Genomic DNA, 22,518 nt, shown 5'->3' with positions numbered 1-22,518 from the left:
CACAATATGTGTGTGAAGTATATATATGTATGCCCTATATAACAATATTTTCCCTCTAATATTTTGTATTGGAACTTTCAATGGATAACTAAACAATAATAATAATAAAAATAAAAATATTCGGTTACTGGTACATTAATCTAGTAAATACAAAATGCAGTTATAATCAGAATTATGCATTGTATATACTCCAATATTTGTATCAAAGTTAATCTTCAGATTAGATAAAATCATAATACATACTTGTATCTCCAGATACAGTGTATGGCTCTACAGTTGTACCGCTGAATATTAGTAAGACACTTTCATAGATTATGATAGACTCGTCTTGCACAGCCTTACAGATCATATAAACTCGCATTATGAAGACGACGAGGACACCTGATTCATCTGATGAACCTGATGAAAGCTGTGCCTCAAGCTCAATGACAATTACACGTAATTCTTCATTTTTAGTCTTCAGGTTAAGTAGCAGCTTTTCCATGTCTTGGACAGGACAAGGGTTGTGTCACCCCACCTGTTGCCAATATTTTAATAGATTGGCCAAATTTCCCAATTTTATTGAAAAGGACTTCAAGTTCTTCGCCTACAGCAAAAAGCTTCATTTCCAATTCCCCAAGATTCTCAAGATTAGATCCCAAAAGAATCTCATGAGCCTTCAGCAGTAACACGCCACCATCACTCAGGGATTGGTTGATCGAAGCCCACACTGACAAGATGGCTTCACGGCACACTTCATCTGTAACTGAAACATGAAAGTTTATATAAATAGCCATCGCACTTTATTAAAGACAATGTTCTATCTCTTTCAGTTACTCAGACAACACACTATATATGTGTGTAGGATATATATGTAGGCCCTATATAACAATATTTTTCCTTTCGTATTTTATATTGGAACTTTCAATGGATAACTAAACATTAATAATATACATTAAGCAAAATATTCGGTTTTCGGACTATACATATCAGATTCTTTACTGGTACACTAATATAGTAAATACAAAATGCAGTTATAATCAGAATTAAGTATTGTATATACTTCAGTACTTGTATCATAGTTAATCTTCAGATTAGATAAAACCATAATACATACTTGTATCTCCAGATACAGTGTATGGCTCTACAGTTGTACCGCTGAATATTAGTAAGACACTTTCATAGATTATGATAGACTCGTCTTGCACAGCCTTACAGATCATATAAACTCGCATTATGAAGACGACGAGGACACCTGATTCATCTGATGAACCTGATGAAAGCTGTGCCCCAAGCTCAATGACAATTACACGTAATTCTTCATTTTTAGTCTTCAGGTTAAGCAGCAGCTTTTCCATGTCTTGGACAGGACAAGGGGTTGTGTCACTCCCACCTGTTGCCAATATTTCAATAGATTTGGCCAATTCCAAACTTTTATTGAAAAGGACTTCAAGTTCTTCGCCTACAGCAAAAAGCTTCGTTTCCAATTCCCCAAGATTCTCAAGATTAGATCCCAAAAGAATCTCATGAACCTTCAGCAGTAACACGCCACCATCACTCAGGGACTGGTTAATGGAGGCCCACACTGAGAAGATAGCTTCACGACACTCTTCATCTGCAACTTAAATATGATGAAAATTTATATGAATGGCTTCCGCACTTTATCAAACATACTTTCAGTTACTCAGACACACAATATGTGTGTGTAGTATATATATGTATGTCCTATATAAGAATATTTTTCCTCTAATATTTTGTATTGGAACTTTCAATGGATAACTAAACAATAATATTAATAATAAAAATTAAAATATTCGGTTATTGGTACACTAATCTAGTAAATACAAAATACATTTATAATCAAAATTATGCTTGTATACTCCAATATTTGTATCATAATTAATCTTCACATTAGATAAAAACATAATACATACTTGTATCTCCAGATACAGTAGACTCTACAGTTGTACCGCTGAATATTAGTAAGACACTTTCTGATTATGATAGACTCGCTTGCACAGCCTTACAGATCATATAAACGTCGCCATTATAATTAGCGACGGTAACCTGATTCATTGATGAACCTGATGAAAGCTGTGCCTCAAGCTCAATGACAATTACACCTAATTCTTCATTTTTAGTCTTCAGGTTAAGCAGCAGCTTTTCCATGTCTTGGACAGGACAAGGGGTTGTGTCACTCCCACCTGTTGCCAATATTTCAATAGATTTGGCCAATTCCAAACTTTTATTGAAAAGGACTTCAAGTTCTTCGCCTACAGCAAAAAGCTTCATTTCCAATTCCCCAAGATTCTCAAGATTAGATCCCAAAAGAATCTCATGAGCCTTCAGCAGTAACACGCCACCATCACTCAGGGATTGGTTGATGGAGGCCCACACTGACAAGATGGCTTCACGACACACTTCATCTGTAACTGAAACATGAAAGTTTATATGAATAGCCATTGCACTTTATTAAGACAATTTTCTCTCTCTTTCAGTTACTCAGACGCACACACTATATATGTGTGTAGGATATATATGTAGGCCCTATATAACAATATTTTTCCTTTCGTATTTCATATTGGAACTTTCAATGGATAACTAAACATTAATAATATACATTAAGCAAAATATTCGGTTTTCAGACTATAACTCATTCAACAATATATGCCATATGCAAGACATATCACATTCTTTACTGGTACATTAATCTAGTAAATACAAAATGAAGTTATAATCAGAATTAAGTATTGTATATACTTCAATACTTGTATCATAGTTAATCTTCAGATTAGATAAAACCATAATACATACTTGTATCTCCAGATACAGTGTATGGCTCTACAGTTGTACCGCTGAATATTAGTAAGACACTTTCATAGATTATGATAGACTCTTCTTGCACAGCCTTACAGATCATATAAACTCGCATTATGAAGACGATGAGGACACCTGATTCATCTGATGAACCTGATGAAAGCTGTGCCTCAAGCTCAATGACAATTACACGTAATTCTTCATTTTTAGTCTTCAGGTTAAGTAGCAGCTTTTCCATGTCTTGGACAGGACAAGGGGTTGTGTCACTCCCACCTGTTGCCAATATTTCAATAGATTTGGCCAATTCCAAACTTTTATTGAAAAGGACTTCAAGTTCTTCGCCTACAGCAAAAAGCTTCATTTCCAATTCCCCAAGATTCTCAAGATTAGATCCCAAAAGATCTCATGGCCTTCCACAGTAACACGCCACTATCACTCAGGGATTGGTTGATGGAGGCCCACACTGACAAGTGGCTTCCAGAAACCTTCATCTGTAACTGAAATCATGAAAGTTTATGAATAGACATCGCACTTTATTAAGACATTTTCTATCTCTTTCAGTTACTCGAGCACACACTATTATGTGGTAGGATATATATGTAGTCCCTATATAACAATATTTTTCCTTTCGTATTTCATATTGGAACTTTCAATGGATAACTAAACATTAATAATATACATTAAGCAAAATATTCGGTTTTCAGACTATAACTCATTCAACAAAATATGCCATATGCAAGACATATCACATTCTTTACTGGTACTTAATCTAGTAAATACAAAATGCAGTATAATCAGAAGTATTGTATAACTTCAATAATTGTATCATAGTAAATTTCAGATTAGATAAACCATAATACATATTTGTATCTCCGATACAGTGTATGGTTCTACAGTTGTACCGCTGAATATTAGTAAGAACTTCATAGATTATGATAGACTCGTCTTGCACAGCCTTACAGATCATATAAACTCGCATTATGAAGACGACGAGGACACCTGATTCAATCTGATGAACCTGATGGAAGCTGTGCCTCAAGCTCAATGACAATTACACCTAATTCTTCATTTTTTAGTCTTCAGGTTAAGCAGCAGCTTTTCCATGTCTTGGACAGGACAAGGGGTTGTGTCACTCCCACCTGTTGCCAATATTTCAATTGATTTGGCCAATTCCAAACTTTTATTGAAAAGGACTTCAAGTTCTTCGCCTACAGCAAAAAGCTTCGTTTCCAATTCCCCAAGATTCTCAAGATTAGATCCCAAAAGAATTTCATGAGCCTTCAGCAGTAACACGCCACCATCACTCAGGGACTGGTTGATGGAGGCCCACACTGAGAAGATAGTTTCACGACACTCTTCATCTGCAACTTAAATATGATGAAAATTTATATGAATGGCTTCCGCACTTTATCAAACACACTCTTTCAGTTGCTCAGACACACAATATATGTTTGTAGTATATATATGTATGCCCTATATAAGAATATTTTCCCTCTAATATTTTGTATTGGAACTTTCAATGGATAACTAAACATTAATAATATTAATAAGAATAATAAATATGTTCGGTTACTGGTACACTAATCTAGTAAATACAAAATGCAGTTATAATCAGAATAATGCATTGTATATACTCCAATATTTGTATCATAGTTAATCTTCAAATTAGATAAAACCATAATACATACTTGTATCTCCAGATACAGTGTATTGCTTTAAAGTTGTACCGCTGAATATTAGTAAGACACTTTCATAGATTATGATAGACTCGTCTTGCACAGCCTTACAGATCATATAAACTCGCATTATGAAGACGACGAGGACACCTGATTCATCTGATGAACCTGATGAAAGCTGTGCTTCAAGCTCAATGACAATTACACGTAATTCTTCATTTTTAGTCTTCAGGTTAAGCAGCAGCTTTTCCATGTCTTGGACAGGACAAGGGGTTGTGTCACTCCCACCTGTTGCCAATATTTCAATAGATTTGGCCAATTCCAAACTTTTATTGAAAAGGACTTCAAGTTCTTCACCTACAGCAAAAAGCTTCGTTTCCAATTCCCCAAGATTCTCAAGATTAGATCCCAAAAGAATCTCATGAACCTTCAGCAGTAACACGCCACCATCACTCAGGGACTGGTTGATGGAGGCCCACACTGAGAAGATAGCTTCACGACACCCTTCATCTGCAACTTAAATATGATGAAAATTTATATGAATGGCTTCCGCACTTTATCAAACATACTTTCAGTTACTCAGACACACAATATGTGTGTGTAGTATATATATGTATGTCCTATATAACAATATTTTTCCTCTAATATTTTGTATTAGAACTTTCAATGGATAACTAAACAATAATAATAATAATAAAAATTAAAATATTCGGTTACTGGTACACTAATCTAGTAAATACAAAATGCATTTATAATCAAAATTATGCATTGTATATACTCCAATATTTGTATCATAATTAATCTTCAGATTAGATAAAACCATAATACATACTTGTATCTCCAGATACAGTGTATGGCTCTACAGTTGTACCGCTGAATATTAGTAAGACACTTTCATAGATTATGATAGACTCGTCTTGCACAGCCTTACAGATCATATAAACTCGCATTATGAAGACGACGAGGACACCTGATTCATCTGATGAACCTGATGAAAGCTGTGCCTCAAGCTCAATGACAATTACACGTAATTCTTCATTATTATTCTTCAGGTTAAGTAGCAGCTTTTCCATGTCTTGGACAGGACAAGGGGTTGTGTCACTCCCACCTGTTGCCAATATTTCAATAGATTTGGCCAATTCCAAACTTTTATTGAAAAGGACTTCAAGTTCTTCGCCTACAGCAAAAAGCTTCATTTCCAATTCCCCAAGATTCTCAAGATTAGATCCCAAAAGAATCTCATGAGCCTTCAGCAGTAACACGCCACCATCACTCAGGGATTGGTTGATGGAGGCCCACACTGACAAGATGGCTTCACGGCACACTTCATCTGTAACTGAAACATGAAAATTTATATGAATAGCCATCGCACTTTATTAAGACAATTTTCTATCTCTTTCAGTTACTCAGACACACACACTATATATGTGTAGATATATGTAGGCCCTATATAACAATATCTTTCTTTCCTATTTTATATATTGGAACTTTCAATGCATAACTAAACATTAATAATATACATTAAGCAAAATATTCGGTTTTCGGACTATAACTCATTCAACAATGTATTTGCCATATGTAAACATATCAGATTCTATACTGGTACACTAATATAGTAAATACAAAATGCAGTTATAATCAGAATTAAGTATTGTATATACTTCAATACTTGTATCATAGTTAATCTTAAGATTAGATCAAACCATAATACATACTTGTATCTCCAGATACAGTGTATGGCTCTACAGTTGTACCGCTGAATATTAGTAAGACACTTTCATAGATTATGATAGACTCGTCTTGCACAGCCTTACAGATCATATAAACTCGCATTATGAAGACGATGAGGACACCTGATTCATCTGATGAACCTGATGAAAGCTGTGCTTCAAGCTCAATGACAATTACACGTAATTCTTCATTTTTAGTCTTCAGGTTAAGCAGCAGCTTTTCCATGTCTTGGACAGGACAAGGGGTTGTGTCACTCCCACCTGTTGCCAATATTTCAATAGATTTGGCCAATTCCAAACTTTTATTGAAAAGGACTTCAAGTTCTTCGCCTACAGCAAAAAGCTTCGTTTCCAATTCCCCAAGATTCTCAAGATTAGATCCCAAAAGAATCTCATGAACCTTCAGCAGTAACACGCCACCATCACTCAGGGACTGGTTGATGGAGGCCCACACTGAGAAGATAGCTTCACGACACCCTTCATCTGCAACTTAAATATGATGAAAATTTATATGAATGGCTTCCGCACTTTATCAAACATACTTTCAGTTACTCAGACACACAATATGTGTGTGTAGTATATATATGTATGCCCTATATAACAATATTTTCTCTCTAATATTTTGTATTGGAACTTTCAATGGATAACTAAACAATAATAATAAAAATAAAAATATTCGGTTACTGGTACACTAATCTAGTAAATACAAATACATTTATAATCAGAATTATGCATTGTATATACTCCAATATTTGTATCATAGTTAATCTTCACATTAGATAAAACCATAATACATACTTGTATCTCCAGATACAGTGTATGGCTCTACAGTTGTACCGCTGAATATTAGTAAGACACTTTCATAGATTATGATAGACTCGTCTTGCACAGCCTTACAGATCATATAAACTCGCATTATGAAGACGACGAGGACACCTGATTCATCTGATGAACCTGATGAAAGCTGTGCTTCAAGCTCAATGACAATTACACGTAATTCTTCATTTTTAGTCTTCAGGTTAAGCAGCAGCTTTTCCATGTCTTGGACAGGACAAGGGGTTGTGTCACTCCCACCTGTTGCCAATATTTCAATAGATTTGGCCAATTCCAAACTTTTATTGAAAAGGACTTCAAGTTCTTCGCCTACAGCAAAAAGCTTCATTTCCAATTCCCCAAGATTCTCAAGATTAGATCCCAAAAGAATCTCATGAGCCTTCAGCAGTAACACGCCACCATCACTCAGGGATTGGTTGATCGAGGCCCACACTGACAAGATGGCTTCACGGCACACTTCATCTGTAACTGAAACATGAAAATTTATATGAATAGCCATCGCACTTTATTAAAGACAATGTTCTATCTCTTTCAGTTACTCAGACACACACACTATATATGTGTGTAGATATATGTAGGCCCTATATAACAATATCTTTCCTTTCGTATTTTATATATTGGAACTTTCAATGCATAACTAAACATCAAAAATATACATTAAGCAAAATATTCGGTTTTCGGACTATAACTCATTCAACAATGTATATTTGCCATATGCAAACATATCAGATTCTTTACTGGTACACTAATATAGTAAATACAAAATGCAGTTATAATCAGAATTAAGTATTGTATATACTTCAGTACTTGTATCATAGTTAATCTTCAGATTAGATAAAACCATAATACATACTTGTATCTCCAGATACAGTGTATGGCTCTACAGTTGTACCGCTGAATATTAGTAAGACACTTTCATAGATTATGATAGACTCGTCTTGCACAGCCTTACAGATCATATAAACTCGCATTATGAAGACGACGAGGACACCTGATTCATCTGATGAACCTGATGAAAGCTGTGCTTCAAGCTCAATGACAATTACACGTAATTCTTCATTTTTAGTCTTCAGGTTAAGCAGCAGCTTTTCCATGTCTTGGACAGGACAAGGGGTTGTGTCACTCCCACCTGTTGCCAATATTTCAATAGATTTGGCCAATTCCAAACTTTTATTGAAAAGGACTTCAAGTTCTTCGCCTACAGCAAAAAGCTTCGTTTCCAATTCCCCAAGATTCTCAAGATTAGATCCCAAAAGAATCTCATGAACCTTCAGCAGTAACACGCCACCATCACTCAGGGACTGGTTAATGGAGGCCCACACTGAGAAGATAGCTTCACGACACTCTTCATCTGCAACTTAAATATGATGAAAATTTATATGAATGGCTTCCGCACTTTATCAAACATACTTTCAGTTACTCAGACACACAATATGTGTGTGTAGTATATATATGTATGTCCTATATAAGAATATTTTTCCTCTAATATTTTGTATTGGAACTTTCAATGGATAACTAAACAATAATATTAATAATAAAAATTAAAATATTCGGTTATTGGTACACTAATCTAGTAAATACAAAATACAGTTATAATCAAAATTATGCATTGTATATACTCCAATATTTGTATCATAGTTAATCTTCAGATTAGATAAAACCATAATACATACTTGTATCTCCAGATACAGTGTATGGCTCTACAGTTGTACCGCTGAATATTAGTAAGACACTTTCATAGATTATGATAGACTCGTCTTGCACAGCCTTACAGATCATATAAACTCGCATTATGAAGACGACGAGGACACCTGATTCATCTGATGAACCTGATGAAAGCTGTGCCTCAAGCTCAATGACAATTACACGTAATTCTTCATTTTTAGTCTTCAGGTTAAGCAGCAGTTTTTCCATGTCTTGGACAGGACAAGGGGTTGTGTCACTCCCACCTGTTGCCAATATTTCAATAGATTTGGCCAATTCCAAACTTTTATTGAAAAGGACTTCAAGTTCTTCACCTACAGCAAAAAGCTTTGTTTCCAATGCCCCAAGATTCTCAAGATTAGATCCCAAAAGAATCTCATGAGCCTTCAGCAGTAACACGCCACCATCACTCAGGGATTGGTTGATCGAGGCCCACACTGACAAGATGGCTTCACGGCACACTTCATCTGTAACTGAAACATGAAAGTTTATATGAATAGCCATTGCACTTTATTAAAGACAATGTTCTATCTCTTTCAATTACTCAGACACACACACTATATATGTGTGTAGGATATATATGTAGGCCCTATATAACAATATCTTTCCTTTCGTATTTTATATATCGGAACTTTCAATGCATAACTAAACATTAATAATATACATTAAGCAAAATGTTCGGTTTTCGGACTATAACTCACTCAACAATGTATATTTGCCATATGTAAACATATCAGATTCTTTACTGGTACACTAATATAGTAAATACAAAATGCAGTTATAATCAGAATTAAGTATTGTATATACTTCAATACTTGTATCATAGTTAAATCTTCAGATTAGATAAAACCATAATACATACTTGTATCTCCAGATACAGTGTATGGCTCTACAGTTGTACCGCTGAATATTAGTAAGACACTTTCATAGATTATGATAGACTCGTCTTGCACAGCCTTACAGATCATATAAACTCGCATTATGAAGACGATGAGGACACCTGATTCATCTGATGAACCTGATGAAAGCTGTGCCTCAAGCTCAATGACAATTACACGTAATTCTTCATTTTTAGTCTTCAGGTTAAGTAGCAGCTTTTCCATGTCTTGGACAGGACAAGGGGTTGTGTCACTCCCACCTGTTGCCAATATTTCAATAGATTTGGCCAATTCCAAACTTTTATTGAAAAGGACTTCAAGTTCTTCACCTACAGCAAAAAGCTTCGTTTCCAATTCCCCAAGATTCTCAAGATTAGATCCCAAAAGAATCTCATGAACCTTCAGCAGTAACACGCCACCATCACTCAGGGACTGGTTGATGGAGGCCCACACTGAGAAGATAGCTTCACGACACTCTTCATCTGCAACTTAAATATGATGAAAACTTATATGAATGGCTTCCGCACTTTATCAAACACACTTTCAGTTACTCAGACACACAATATGTGTGTGTAGTATATATATGTATGCCCTATATAAGAATATTTTCCCTCTAATATTTTGTATTGGAACTTTCAATGGATAACTAAACAATAATAATAAAAATAAAAATATTCGGTTACTGGTACATTAAGCTAGTAAATACAAAATACAGTTATAATCAAAATTATGCATTGTATATACTCCAATATTTGTATCATAGTTAATCTTCAGATTAGATAAAATCATAATACATACTTGTATCTCCAGATACAGTGTATGGCTCTACAGTTGTACCGCTGAATATTAGTAAGACACTTTCATAGATTATGATAGACTCGTCTTGCACAGCCTTACAGATTATATAAACTCGCATTATGAAGACGACGAGGACACCTGATTCATCTGATGAACCTGATGAAAGCTGTGCCTCAAGCTCAATGACAATTACACGTAATTCTTCATTTTTAGTCTTCAGGTTAAGTAGCAGCTTTTCCATGTCTTGGACAGGACAAGGGGTTGTGTCACTCCCACCTGTTGCCAATATTTCAATAGATTTGGCCAATTCCAATGTTTTATTGAAAAGGACTTCAAGTTCTTCGCCTACAGCAAAAAGCTTCATTTCCAATTCCCCAAGATTCTCAAGATTAGATCCCAAAAGAATCTCATGAGCCTTCAGCAGTAACACGCCACCATCACTCAGGGATTGGTTGATCGAGGCCCACACTGACAAGATGGCTTCACGGCACACTTCATCTGTAACTGAAACATGAAAGTTTATATGAATAGCCATCGCACTTTATTAAAGACAATGTTCTATCTCTTTCAGTTACTCAGACATACACACTATATATGTGTGTAGGATATATATGTAGGCCCTATATAACAATATTTTTCCTTTCGTATTTTATATTGGAACTTTCAATGGATAACTAAACATTAATAATATACATTAAGCAAAATATTCGGTTTTCGGACTATAACTCATTCAACAATGTATATTTGCCATATGTAAACATATCAGATTCTTTACTGGTACACTAATATAGTAAATACAAAATGCAGTTGTAATCAGAATTAAGTATTGTATATACTTCAGTACTTGTATCATAGTTAATCTTCAGATTAGATAAAACCATAATACATACTTGTATCTCCAGATACAGTGTATGGCTCTACAGTTGTACCGCTGAATATTAGTAAGACACTTTCATAGATATGATAGATAGTCTTGCACAGCCTTACAGATCATATAAACTCGCATTATGAAGACGACGAGGGCACCTGATTCATCTGATGAACCTGATGAAAGCTGTGCTTCAAGCTCAATGACAATTACACGTAATTCTTCATTTTTAGTCTTCAGGTTAAGCAGCAGCTTTTCCATGTCTTGGACAGGACAAGGGGTTGTGTCACTCCCACCTGTTGCCAATATTTCAATAGATTTGGCCAATTCCAAACTTTTATTGAAAAGGACTTCAAGTTCTTCGCCTACAGCAAAAAGCTTCGTTTCCAATTCCCCAAGATTCTCAAGATTAGATCCCAAAAGAATCTCATGAACCTTCAGCAGTAACACGCCAACATCACTCAGGGACTGGTTGATGGAGGCCCACACTGAGAAGATAGCTTTACGACACCCTTCATCTGCAACTTAAATATGATGAAAATTTATATGAATGGCTTCCGCACTTTATCAAACATACTTCCAGTTACTCAGACACACAATATGTGTGTGTAGTATATATATGTATGTCCTATATAAGAATATTTTTTCCTCTAATATTTTGTATTGGAACTTTCAATGGATAACTAAACAATAATAATAATAATAAAAATTAAAATATTCGGTTACTGGTACACTAATCTAGTAAATACAAAATGCATTTATAATCAAATTATGCATTGTATATACTCCAATATTTGTATCATAGTTAATCTTCAGATTAGATAAAACCATAATACATACTTGTATCTCCAGATACAGTGTATGGCTCTACAGTTGTACCGCTGAATATTAGTAAGACACTTTCATAGATTATGATAGACTCGTCTTGCACAGCCTTACAGATCATATAAACTCGCATTATGAAGACGACGAGGACACCTGATTCATCTGATGAACCTGATGAAAGCTGTGCCTCAAGCTCAATGACAATTACACGTAATTCTTCATTTTTAGTCTTCAGGTTAAGTAGCAGCTTTTCCATGTCTTGGACAGGACAAGGGGTTGTGTCACTCCCACCTGTTGCCAATATTTCAATAGATTTGGCCAATTCCAATGTTTTATTGAAAAGGACTTCAAGTTCTTCGCCTACAGCAAAAAGCTTCATTTCCAATTCCCCAAGATTCTCAAGATTAGATCCCAAAAGAATCTCATGAGCCTTCAGCAGTAACACGCCACCATCACTCAGGGATTGGTTGATCGAGGCCCACACTGACAAGATGGCTTCACGGCACACTTCATCTGTAACTGAAACATGAAAGTTTATATGAATAGCCATCGCACTTTATTAAAGACAATGTTCTATCTCTTTCAGTTACTTAGACACACACACTATATATGTGTGTTGGATATATATGTAGGCCCTATATAACAATATTTTTCCTTTTGTATTTTATATTGGAACTTTCAATGGATAACTAAACATTAATAATATACATTAAGCAAAATATTCGGTTTTCAGACTATAACTCATTCAACAATATATGCCATATGCAAGACATATCACATTCTTTACTGGTACATTAATCTAGTAAATACAAAATGCAGTTACAATCAGAATTATTGTATATACTTCAATATTTGTATCATAGTAAATCTTCAGATTAGATAAAACCATAATACATACTTGTATCTCCAGATACAGTGTATGGCTCTACAGTTGTACCGCTGAATATTAGTAAGACACTTTCATAGATTATGATAGACTCGTCTTGCACAGCCTTACAGATCATATAAACTCGCATTATGAAAACGACGAGTACACCTGATTCATCTGATGAACCTGATGAAAGCTGTGCTTCAAGCTCAATGACAATTACACGTAATTCTTCATTTTTAGTCTTCAGGTTAAGCAGAAGCTTTTCCATGTCTTGGACAGGACAAGGGGTTGTGTCACTCCCACCTGTTGCCAATATTTCAATAGATTTGGCCAATTCCAAACTTTTATTGAAAAGGACTTCAAGTTCTTCACCTACAGCAAAAAGCTTTGTTTCCAATTCCCCAAGATTCTCAAGATTAGATCCCAAAAGAATCTCATGAACCTTCAGCAGTAACACGCCACCATCACTCAGGGATTGGTTGATGGAGGCCCACAATGAGAAGATAGCTTCTCGACACTCTTCATCTGCAACTTAAATATGAGGAAAATTTATATGAATGGCTTCCACACTTTATCAAACACACACTTTCAGTTGCTCAGACACACAATATACGTGTGTGTGGTATATATATGTATGCCCTATATAAGAATATTTTCCCTCTAATATTTTGTATTGGAACTTTCAATGGATAACTAAACAATAATATTAATAAGAATAATAAACATATTCGGTTACTGGTACACTAATCTAGTAAATACAAAATGCAGTTATAATCAGAATTAAGTATTGTATATACTTCAATATTTGTATCATAGTTAATCTTCGGATTACATAAAACCATAATACATACTTGTATCTCCAGATACAGTGTAAGGCTCTACAGTTGTACCGCTGAATATTAGTAAGACACTTTCATAAATTATGATAGACTCGTCTTGCACAGCCTTACAGATCATATAAACTCCCCATTATGAAGACGACGAGGACACCTGATTCATCTGATGAACCTGATGAAAGCTGTGCCTCAAGCTCAATGACAATTACACGTAATTCTTCATTTTTAGTCTTCAGGTTAAGCAGCAGCTTTTCCATGTCTTGGACAGGACAAGGGGTTGTGTCACTCCCACCTGTTGTCAATATTTTAATAGATTTAGCCAATTCCAAACTTTTATTGAAAAGGACTTCAAGTTCTTCGCCTACAGCAAAAAGCTTCATTTCCAATTCCCCAAGATTCTCAAGATTAGATCCCAAAAGAATCTCATGAACCTTCAGCAGTAACACGCCACCATCACTCAGGGATTGGTTGATGGAGGCCCACACTGACAAGATGGCTTCACGGCACACTTCATCTGTAACTGAAACATGAAAGTTTATATGGATAGCCATCGCACTTTATTAAAGACAATGTTCTATCTCTTTCAGGTTACTCAGACGCACACACTATATATATGTGTAGGATATATATGTAGGCCCTATATAACAATATTTTTCCTTTCGTATTTTATATTGGAACTTTCAATGGATAACTAAACATTAATAATATACATTAAGCAAAATATTCGGTTTTCAGACTATAACTCATTCAACAATATATGCCATATGCAAGACATCACATTCTTTACTGGTGCATTAATCTAGTAAATACAAAATGCAGTTATAATCAGAAGTATTGTATATACTTCAATATTTGTATCATAGTAAATCTTCAGATTAGATAAAACCATAATACATACTTGTATCTCCAGATACAGTGTATAGCTCTACAGTTGTACCGCTGAATAATGGTAAGACACTTTCATAGATTATGATAGACTCGTCTTGCACAGCCTTACAGATCATATAAACTCGCATTATGAAGACGACGAGGACACCTGATTCATCTGATGAACCTGATGAAAGCTGTGCCTCAAGCTCAATGACAATTACACGTAATTCTTCATTTTTAGTCTTCAGGTTAAGCAGCAGCTTTTCCATGTCTTGGACGGGACAAGGGGTTGTGTCACTCCCACCTGTTGCCAATATTTCAATAGATTTGGCCAGTTCCAAACTTTTATTGAAAAGGACTTCAAGTTCTTCGCCTACAGCAAAAAGCTTCGTTTCCAATTCCCCAAGATTCTCAAGATTAGATCCCAAAAGAATCTCATGAACCTTCAGCAGTAACACGCCACCATCACTCAGGGATTGATTGATGGAGGCCCACACTGAGAAGATAGCTTCACGACACCTTCTCTGCTAAATATGATAAAAATTTATATAAAGGGGCTTCCGCCTTTATCAACACTTTTCAGTTCTCAGACACCAATACGTGGTGTAGTATATATAGTATGTCCTATATAAAATATTTTTCCTTAATATTTTGTATTGGAATTTCAATGGATAACTAACATTAATAATAATAAAAATAAAAATTCGGTTACTGGTACATAACTAGTATACAAAATGCAGTTATAATCAATTATAGTATTATATACTTAAATGTATCATAGTATTTAGATTAGATAAATCATAATACATACTTGTATTCCAATACATGTATGCTCTACAGTTGATACCGCTGATTTAGTAAGAACTTTCATAATTATGATAGACTCGTCTTTTCCAGCCTTACAGATCATATAAACTCGCATTATGAAGACGACGAGGACACCTGATTCATCTGATGAACCTGATGAAAGCTTGCCTTCAAGCTCAATGACAATTAACGTAATTCTTCATTTTTAGTCTTCAGTTAAGCAGCAGCTTTTCCATGTCTTGGACAGGACAAGGGGTTGTGTCACTCCCACCTTTGCCATATTTCAATAGATTTGGCCAGTTCCAACTTTTATTGAAAAGGACTTCAAGTTCTTCGCTACAGCAAAAGCTTCGTTTCCAATTCCCCAAGATTCTCAAGATTAGATCCCAAAAGAATCTCATGAACCTTCAGCAGTAACACGCCACCATCACTCAGGGATTGATTGATGGAGGCCCACACTGAGAAGATAGCTTCACGACACTCTTCATCTGTAACTTAAATATGATGAAAATTTATATGAATGGCTTCCGCACTTTATCAAACATACTCTTTCAGTTGCTCAGACACGCAATATACGTGTGTGTAGTATATATATGTATGTCCTATATAAGAATATTTTTCCTCTAATATTTTGTATTGGAATTTTCAATGGATAACTAAACATTAATAATAATAATAAGAATAATTTAAAAATTCGGTTACTGGTACACTAATCTAGTAAATACAAAATGCAGTTATAATCAGAATTAAGTATTGTATATACTTCAATATTTGTATCATAGTTAATCTTCAGATTAGATAAAACCATAATACATACTTGTATCTCCAGATACAGTGTATGGCTCTACAGTTGTACCGCTGAATATTAGTAAGACACTTTCATAGATTATGATAGACTCGTCTTGCACAGCCTTACAGATCATATAAACTCGCATTATGAAGACGACGAGGACACCTGATTCATCTGATGAACCTGATGAAAGCTGTGCCTCAAGCTCAATGACAATTACACGTAATTCTTCATTTTTAGTCTTCAGGTTAAGCAGCAGCTTTTCCATGTCTTGGACAGGACAAGGGGTTGTGTCACTCCCACCTGTTGCCAATATTTCAATAGATTTGGCCAATTCCAAACTTTTATTGAAAGACTTCAAGTTCTTCGCCTACAGCAAAAAGCTTCGTTTCCAGTTCCCCAAGATTCTCAGATTAGATCCCAAAGAATCTCATGACCTTCAGCAGTAACACGCCACCATCACTCAGGATGGTTGATGGAGGCCCAACACTGAGAAGATAGCTTCACGGACACTTCATCTGTAACTAGAAATGATGAAAGTTATATGATGGCTCCATACACTTTTCAAACATACTTTCAGTTGATCGAACACATAGTGTGTGTAGTTAGACCTATATAATATTTACTCATATTTTGTATTGAATTTTATGGAAACTAAACATTAATATGATGACAAAAATAATTTTCTAAATCCTGGTCACATAAATCAGTAATCTATGCAAAAAACAGCAATTAAAGTATAACTTCATTTTACATAGAACTAATTAGCATAAACATAATACATACTTATCTCCAGATAAGGTAGGCCATTTGTACGTGAAATTAGTAAGACTTTCATAGATTGATAATCTCTTGCAGCTAAGATAGATAAACTCGCATATAAGACAACCTGATTCATCTGATGAACCTGAGGAAAGTTGCTCAGCTCAATGACAATTACAACGTATTCTTCATTTTAGTTTCAGGTAAGACAGCTTCTTCAATGCTTGACAGGACAAGGGTTTCACTCCACTGTTGCAAATTCAACAGATGGCAATTCCCTGTTATTGAAAGAACTTCAAGCTTGCTCGAAAAGCTCATTCAATTCACGTAATTCTCATTTCCAGATTTGAGCTTCAGATAACAGCATCCATGTACTATGGATGTGACTGGAGCTGTTCACACTAACACCCACTGCAACATTTCAACATGTTTGATTGCATGGCTATGCAAACTTCAGTTCTTTCGCCAACCGCAAAAAGGTTCGTTTCCAGTTCCCCAAGATTCTCAAGGTCAGATCCCAACAGAATCTCATTAGCCTTCAGCAATAACTCGCCACCATCACTCAGGGACTGGTTGATGGATGCCCACACTGAGAAGATAGCTTCTCGACACTTCTCATCTGCAACTGAAATATGATATGGTTTATATGAATGGTCATTACAATTTACCAAATATCTCTTGCAGATGATTTGACATTATATGTATGTGTGTGTGTCAGGACTTTTTTTATCTATACTCTATAGTGGAACTTGCAATAATAAAATAAATCAATAGTAGATGAAAAAATTACATTTTCTGGCTTCCATGTTGTATTTCACCCGACATCAATCAATACAGTTTCAATTTCTTATTCCAAATAATTTTAACTACAATTCATTCAAGAATAGACATTGACATAGTCTAACATATGAGACGACACATTTTCACACTGAAGAATTGACAGGACGATACTTACTTGTCTCTCCAGATAAGGTGGCCATTTTTTCTGTTGTCACGTCACCGTAGAACATCAAGAAGACTTTTTCATAGATTACAATAGATTCATCTTGGGCAGCCCTACAGATCATATAAACTTGCATTATAAAGACAAGGACACTCGATTCATCTGATGAACCTACGGTAAGCTGCGCCTCAAGCTCGATGACAATTACACGTAATTCTTCATTTTTAGTTTCCAGGTTAAATAGCAGCTCTTCCATATCTTGAACAGGACAAGGAGCTGTCTCACTCCCGCGTTCTGCTAGCATTTTAACATGTCTAGCCAATTCCCAAGTGTTATTGAAAAGGATTTCAAGATTTTCAACAACATGAATTAAATTCGTTTCCAGTTCCCCAAGATTCTCAAGGTCAGATCCCAACAGAATATCATGAGCCTTCAGCAATAACTCGCCACCATCACTCAGGGACTGGTTGATGGAGGCCCACACTGAGAAGATAGCTTCATGACACTCTCCATCTGCAACTGAAACATGATAAAAATTTATATGTAAAGAGTCATCACAATTTGCCAATTGTATTTCTTGTTCTCGGCCTTGTTGACTTCACGACTTCATATAGTTGTATTTGTATAAAGTAAAAAAATGAATATTTATTATTATTACCTATTTTATTATCATATACAGTGACAAGTTAATATTTTCATGGATATTCTAATCAATTAACTGACAGAATACATGTTTTTTCTTCTTGTGAAGATCTATATTATTTCAAGGCAGATGCGTGTCTCATGGTCCACCTATATTTCATTATATTCTTTGGAGTTTGGTATGCTAGTTTTGTTTTATATTTCTTAGTTTTTACTTAACACTTATTCGGTGTGTCTACAAAATGTCAGTGATTATTTTTAAAGATATGTTATGTTTATAGTCATGGTAATCTGACGAGTTGTTTGAAAAACGAATGCATCCTCCAAATGTGTAACTATATTGTCACCTTTTAGTGACAATAAGTAATATTTTCAGTTTTACATACTTTGGATTAGTGTTATTCTGCCTTAATATAAATTTTGTCGTTTTCTCAGTAAAAATCTCAGATTTATGAATACTGTCACCACCTAACAGAACTGTGTTAAGTGAAAATAATATTTTTCATTTTCATACTAGGAATCTCAGTGATTATTCTGCTTGTATCAATTCTGGGTTTTGCTTTTCCTACAGTACAATTAGATTTATAATACTTGATATAATAAGATATTTATCATATATATATATATATATATATATAATCCATAGATTATTATTCTATATATATATCTATATATATTATATACATACAATATTGTATATATATATATATATATATATTATATATATATATATATATATGTATTGCATATTTTGTGTGTGTGTGTGTGTGTGTGTGTGTGTGTGTGTGTGTGTGTGTGTGTGTGTGTGTGTGTGCGTGTGTGTGTGTGTGTGTGTGTGTGTGTATTGTATTCTTTACACCTGTCACTATATTCTTTGATCTTATTTAACAACCTATGAATGAATATGTCCTTAATTTCCCTTCTATCCATAGGCCTCTTCCTCTGCCTCTTCGTCCTACTCTTCACGTTCTTTCTTCGCATTTAGCAGGTTTTCGTGAAATTTGTTACATACAGATGGCTCTACATATGCTCAGCCAGCAAGGAGTCTAACAACAGGCTCTAGTGATCGCTCCTGATTTCCCCATTCCTTGAAATTGTGGGGAAATTTGTTTTTCTTTATAATACTATTAATATTGTCATTATTCCCACACCCATGTATTACATATTGATATGTTCAGACCCCTTTCCTTTTCAGATGCAGCAAGCAATAAATCAAAAGCCTTGTGCCATATGAGCTACCCTCGTGTCTGGGACCTCTTGTCACTCTCGGCGTTATTGCTTCTGAGTTTTATAACACAGAATATATAGAGTAAACATATAATTTTCAGAACTGTCAGCACTTTGTGCTTTGCCTGTACCTTCAGTGCTTTGTTTTTGAAGGTTCCACGAGACTACAGGTAGGTGTATTCAGCACCCCATCTTAAACACACAGCAATCTTCTAAATCAGGGTAGCCCTTGTGGGCTTTGATCCCTGTGTAGGGAGGCCCAGTAGCCTGGGGCGTCCTTTGGGCACACTTCATCTTTTCTGATTTCTTTTCCTTTCATGTGACTTTCCTGAGCATGCCGAAGTTTCTTTGTGGGCTCCTATATTCACTTGGGGGTTGGACATTGAATTACCGTCCTTCACTTAGGTAAGTTGGGCGGTAAAGATATCTCCTCCACATAACTCGATCCCCTTGCAAGCCCTCAAAACAATGCAAGGTATTGACCATCAAATGTATGCATGAAAAGTAATCGCTTTTGAAGGTTGACACCTTCTTCATCAAGAAAGTCCTTGATGATCAAGGAGACGGCGATTTTTATTTTGTCCATAAATTGCGAGATGGTAGCCTCCTTCTAAAAGTACAATTTAACTCCCAGGTTAATGACTTAATTAAACTGATACAGATTGATAATTTGTAAGTTAAATTTACCTGTCGGCTTAAACAGCTATAAAGGAGTAATCTTTAACAAGGATTTGAGCACGATGGAGGAGAGTAAAATTCTTGAAAATATGAAGGACCAAAGAGTAGTGGATGTGAACTGCATGACCAAAAAAGACGAGAATGTGCGAACAAAAAACAGATTGTGATTTTTTACTTTAGCTTCAAGTAAAATTCCTGAGTATGTAACAGTTGGATATCTATGTGTATTCAACCTTATATTCAAAAAACAATGCACTGTAACAGATACCAAAATTTTGGACACCTCATTATGATGCAATGAAAAGATACAAATAAATTTACTTTTGATAAATGTCCTGGAGCCCATGGCACTACTGAATGTAATGAGAACACTTTCAAGTGTGCTAACTGGAGGTCCCCATCGATCTGGCTCTGCCGAGTACAATAGCTTGAAGAAGAAGACTGAAATACTAGCTTCCATATGAGGGCATGATGTTAGTTACGTAAGTCAAGAGGAAAGTTGAAGGTTTGACAATCAAGCTGATCCTTCCTACACTTCAACAGCAACTAACAACACTCTCATTGTAAACAATATCAGTCAGGAGCTTGCGGCTAAAGATAAAGATACTGCAAAGTTAATGGAAACAGTTTAAAAAATCATGAATCCGATTAAAGATGGGAATAATACAGTTCAACAAAATGCTGAATCAACCACACAAAAGCAGCAGCATCATAATGAGGTTGATACCAAATCATACTCTGGGTCAATATCTCGTCAGGGCGGCTCCTACTAGGACTTCGTTTTTTTCCCCCTGGCTGGTAAAAGAAAATTAAAACCATCAGACAATACACTTCCAAAATCAATCTTCACCTAACCATCACACAATGGAAATGTCGAATTCTTGAATTAAAGGAAATGACAATAGATTACAGCCTCATCTTATGCTCCCAACATTATAGTTCTCCAAGAAACGCATTTAAAAACCCTCATGTCAGATAAAGTCGTTTTGCTGAGGAACTAGCATCTGTGTCGGAAGGATCGAGAGGGTAGGTATGGAGGCAGACTCGCCATGTACATCCACCAAAACCTCCCTTTTACTGGCGATTGATTGTACCTTGAAGTTTGTTACATGCAAACTAAAAATCAACACGTATCTGACTATATGTTCAGTCTATTGTCCACCTGATAGTAGGGTAATCTATGATGAGTTTTTGCTCTGTAGGATAGTCTACCACATAAGAAATTTTGATGCTCAACCCTGTGGGGCAGATAGTAGAGGGGGGCAAGTACTTAGGTTGATTAATGATTCTGATCTGGGCCTTTCTGAATGATGGTAGTCCGACATGGGTGGACGGTAATACGGTAATTTGAGCTTTACTGATATATCTCTGGTCTCTTAAACAATAGCAGCCAAATGCTTGTGGCACACCATTGACGACTCGTTGGTAAGCAACCGTTTTCCTATTTGTATTACAAAAGAACCCCTCTGCACCTAAATTTAACATAAAAAGAACAGACCGGATCGCCTTCTCAAGAAACGTTAAGTTCAAACTTGTTGGAGAAACCATGAATGATAAATTTTTAGAATTTGATCATAGATGCAGCAAATGATATCCATTCCTAAAAACTTCGACAATAACATTAGCACAGAGTTGCATGGTAGACACCAGATTGCTTAAGAACGCTGTGTGAACACATAGGGCCTACGGGTTTTTCAAAAAATAACATCATAATGAGAACTTTTGCAATTGCAAACTGTAAGAGCTAGTGCTCATAGAAACAATTAGACAAGCAAAAAGAGACTCCTGGCAGCAGCACCACAATATCATAGGGTTGGTCCACTATCAATAAAGGAAATAAGAAAAAACATCATTCAAAACTAAAAACATTCACAAGAGAACAAATTTCGATTCACCTAGAGACATCGTTAATGCATTCACCAGGCACTTCTAATATACAAGCAGCTCAAAATTACCACCTGCATTTCTAACCGCCAAGGAAGC

At 35.5% G+C, this 22,518-nt stretch overlaps 1 protein-coding gene across 1 annotated transcript; it reads right to left on the bottom strand.

Annotated features, from left to right (window-relative positions):
* Positions 1 to 508: 508 nt before the first annotated feature.
* LOC119573865 lies at positions 509 to 20,151 on the bottom strand. Its single transcript, XM_037920971.1, is given in 40 exon segments — positions 509 to 517; positions 591 to 745; positions 1,097 to 1,600; positions 1,914 to 1,919; positions 1,950 to 2,411; positions 2,794 to 2,799; positions 2,833 to 3,197; positions 3,199 to 3,259; positions 3,657 to 3,718; positions 3,720 to 3,802; positions 3,804 to 3,869; positions 3,871 to 4,163; positions 4,485 to 4,988; positions 5,305 to 5,310; positions 5,344 to 5,808; positions 6,188 to 6,691; positions 7,001 to 7,504; positions 7,890 to 8,393; positions 8,710 to 8,715; positions 8,749 to 9,213; positions 9,603 to 10,106; positions 10,417 to 10,920; positions 11,307 to 11,312; positions 11,346 to 11,386; positions 11,388 to 11,808; positions 12,125 to 12,628; positions 13,008 to 13,511; positions 13,832 to 13,837; positions 13,871 to 13,946; positions 13,948 to 14,336; positions 14,715 to 14,720; positions 14,754 to 15,210; positions 15,525 to 15,684; positions 15,686 to 15,835; positions 15,837 to 15,987; positions 16,311 to 16,647; positions 17,498 to 17,670; positions 18,001 to 18,006; positions 18,046 to 18,507; positions 20,061 to 20,151. Coding segments are annotated over 40 exon segments (9,978 nt in total).
* Between the last annotated feature and the right edge of the window lie 2,367 nt (positions 20,152 to 22,518).

This window comes from Penaeus monodon, chromosome 6, assembly GCF_015228065.2.
Source record: "Penaeus monodon isolate SGIC_2016 chromosome 6, NSTDA_Pmon_1, whole genome shotgun sequence".
Taxonomy (NCBI): Eukaryota; Metazoa; Arthropoda; class Malacostraca; order Decapoda; family Penaeidae; genus Penaeus; species Penaeus monodon.
The sequence above is the reverse complement of the archived record's forward strand: the minus strand, read 5'-3'. Positions and strand labels throughout refer to the sequence as shown.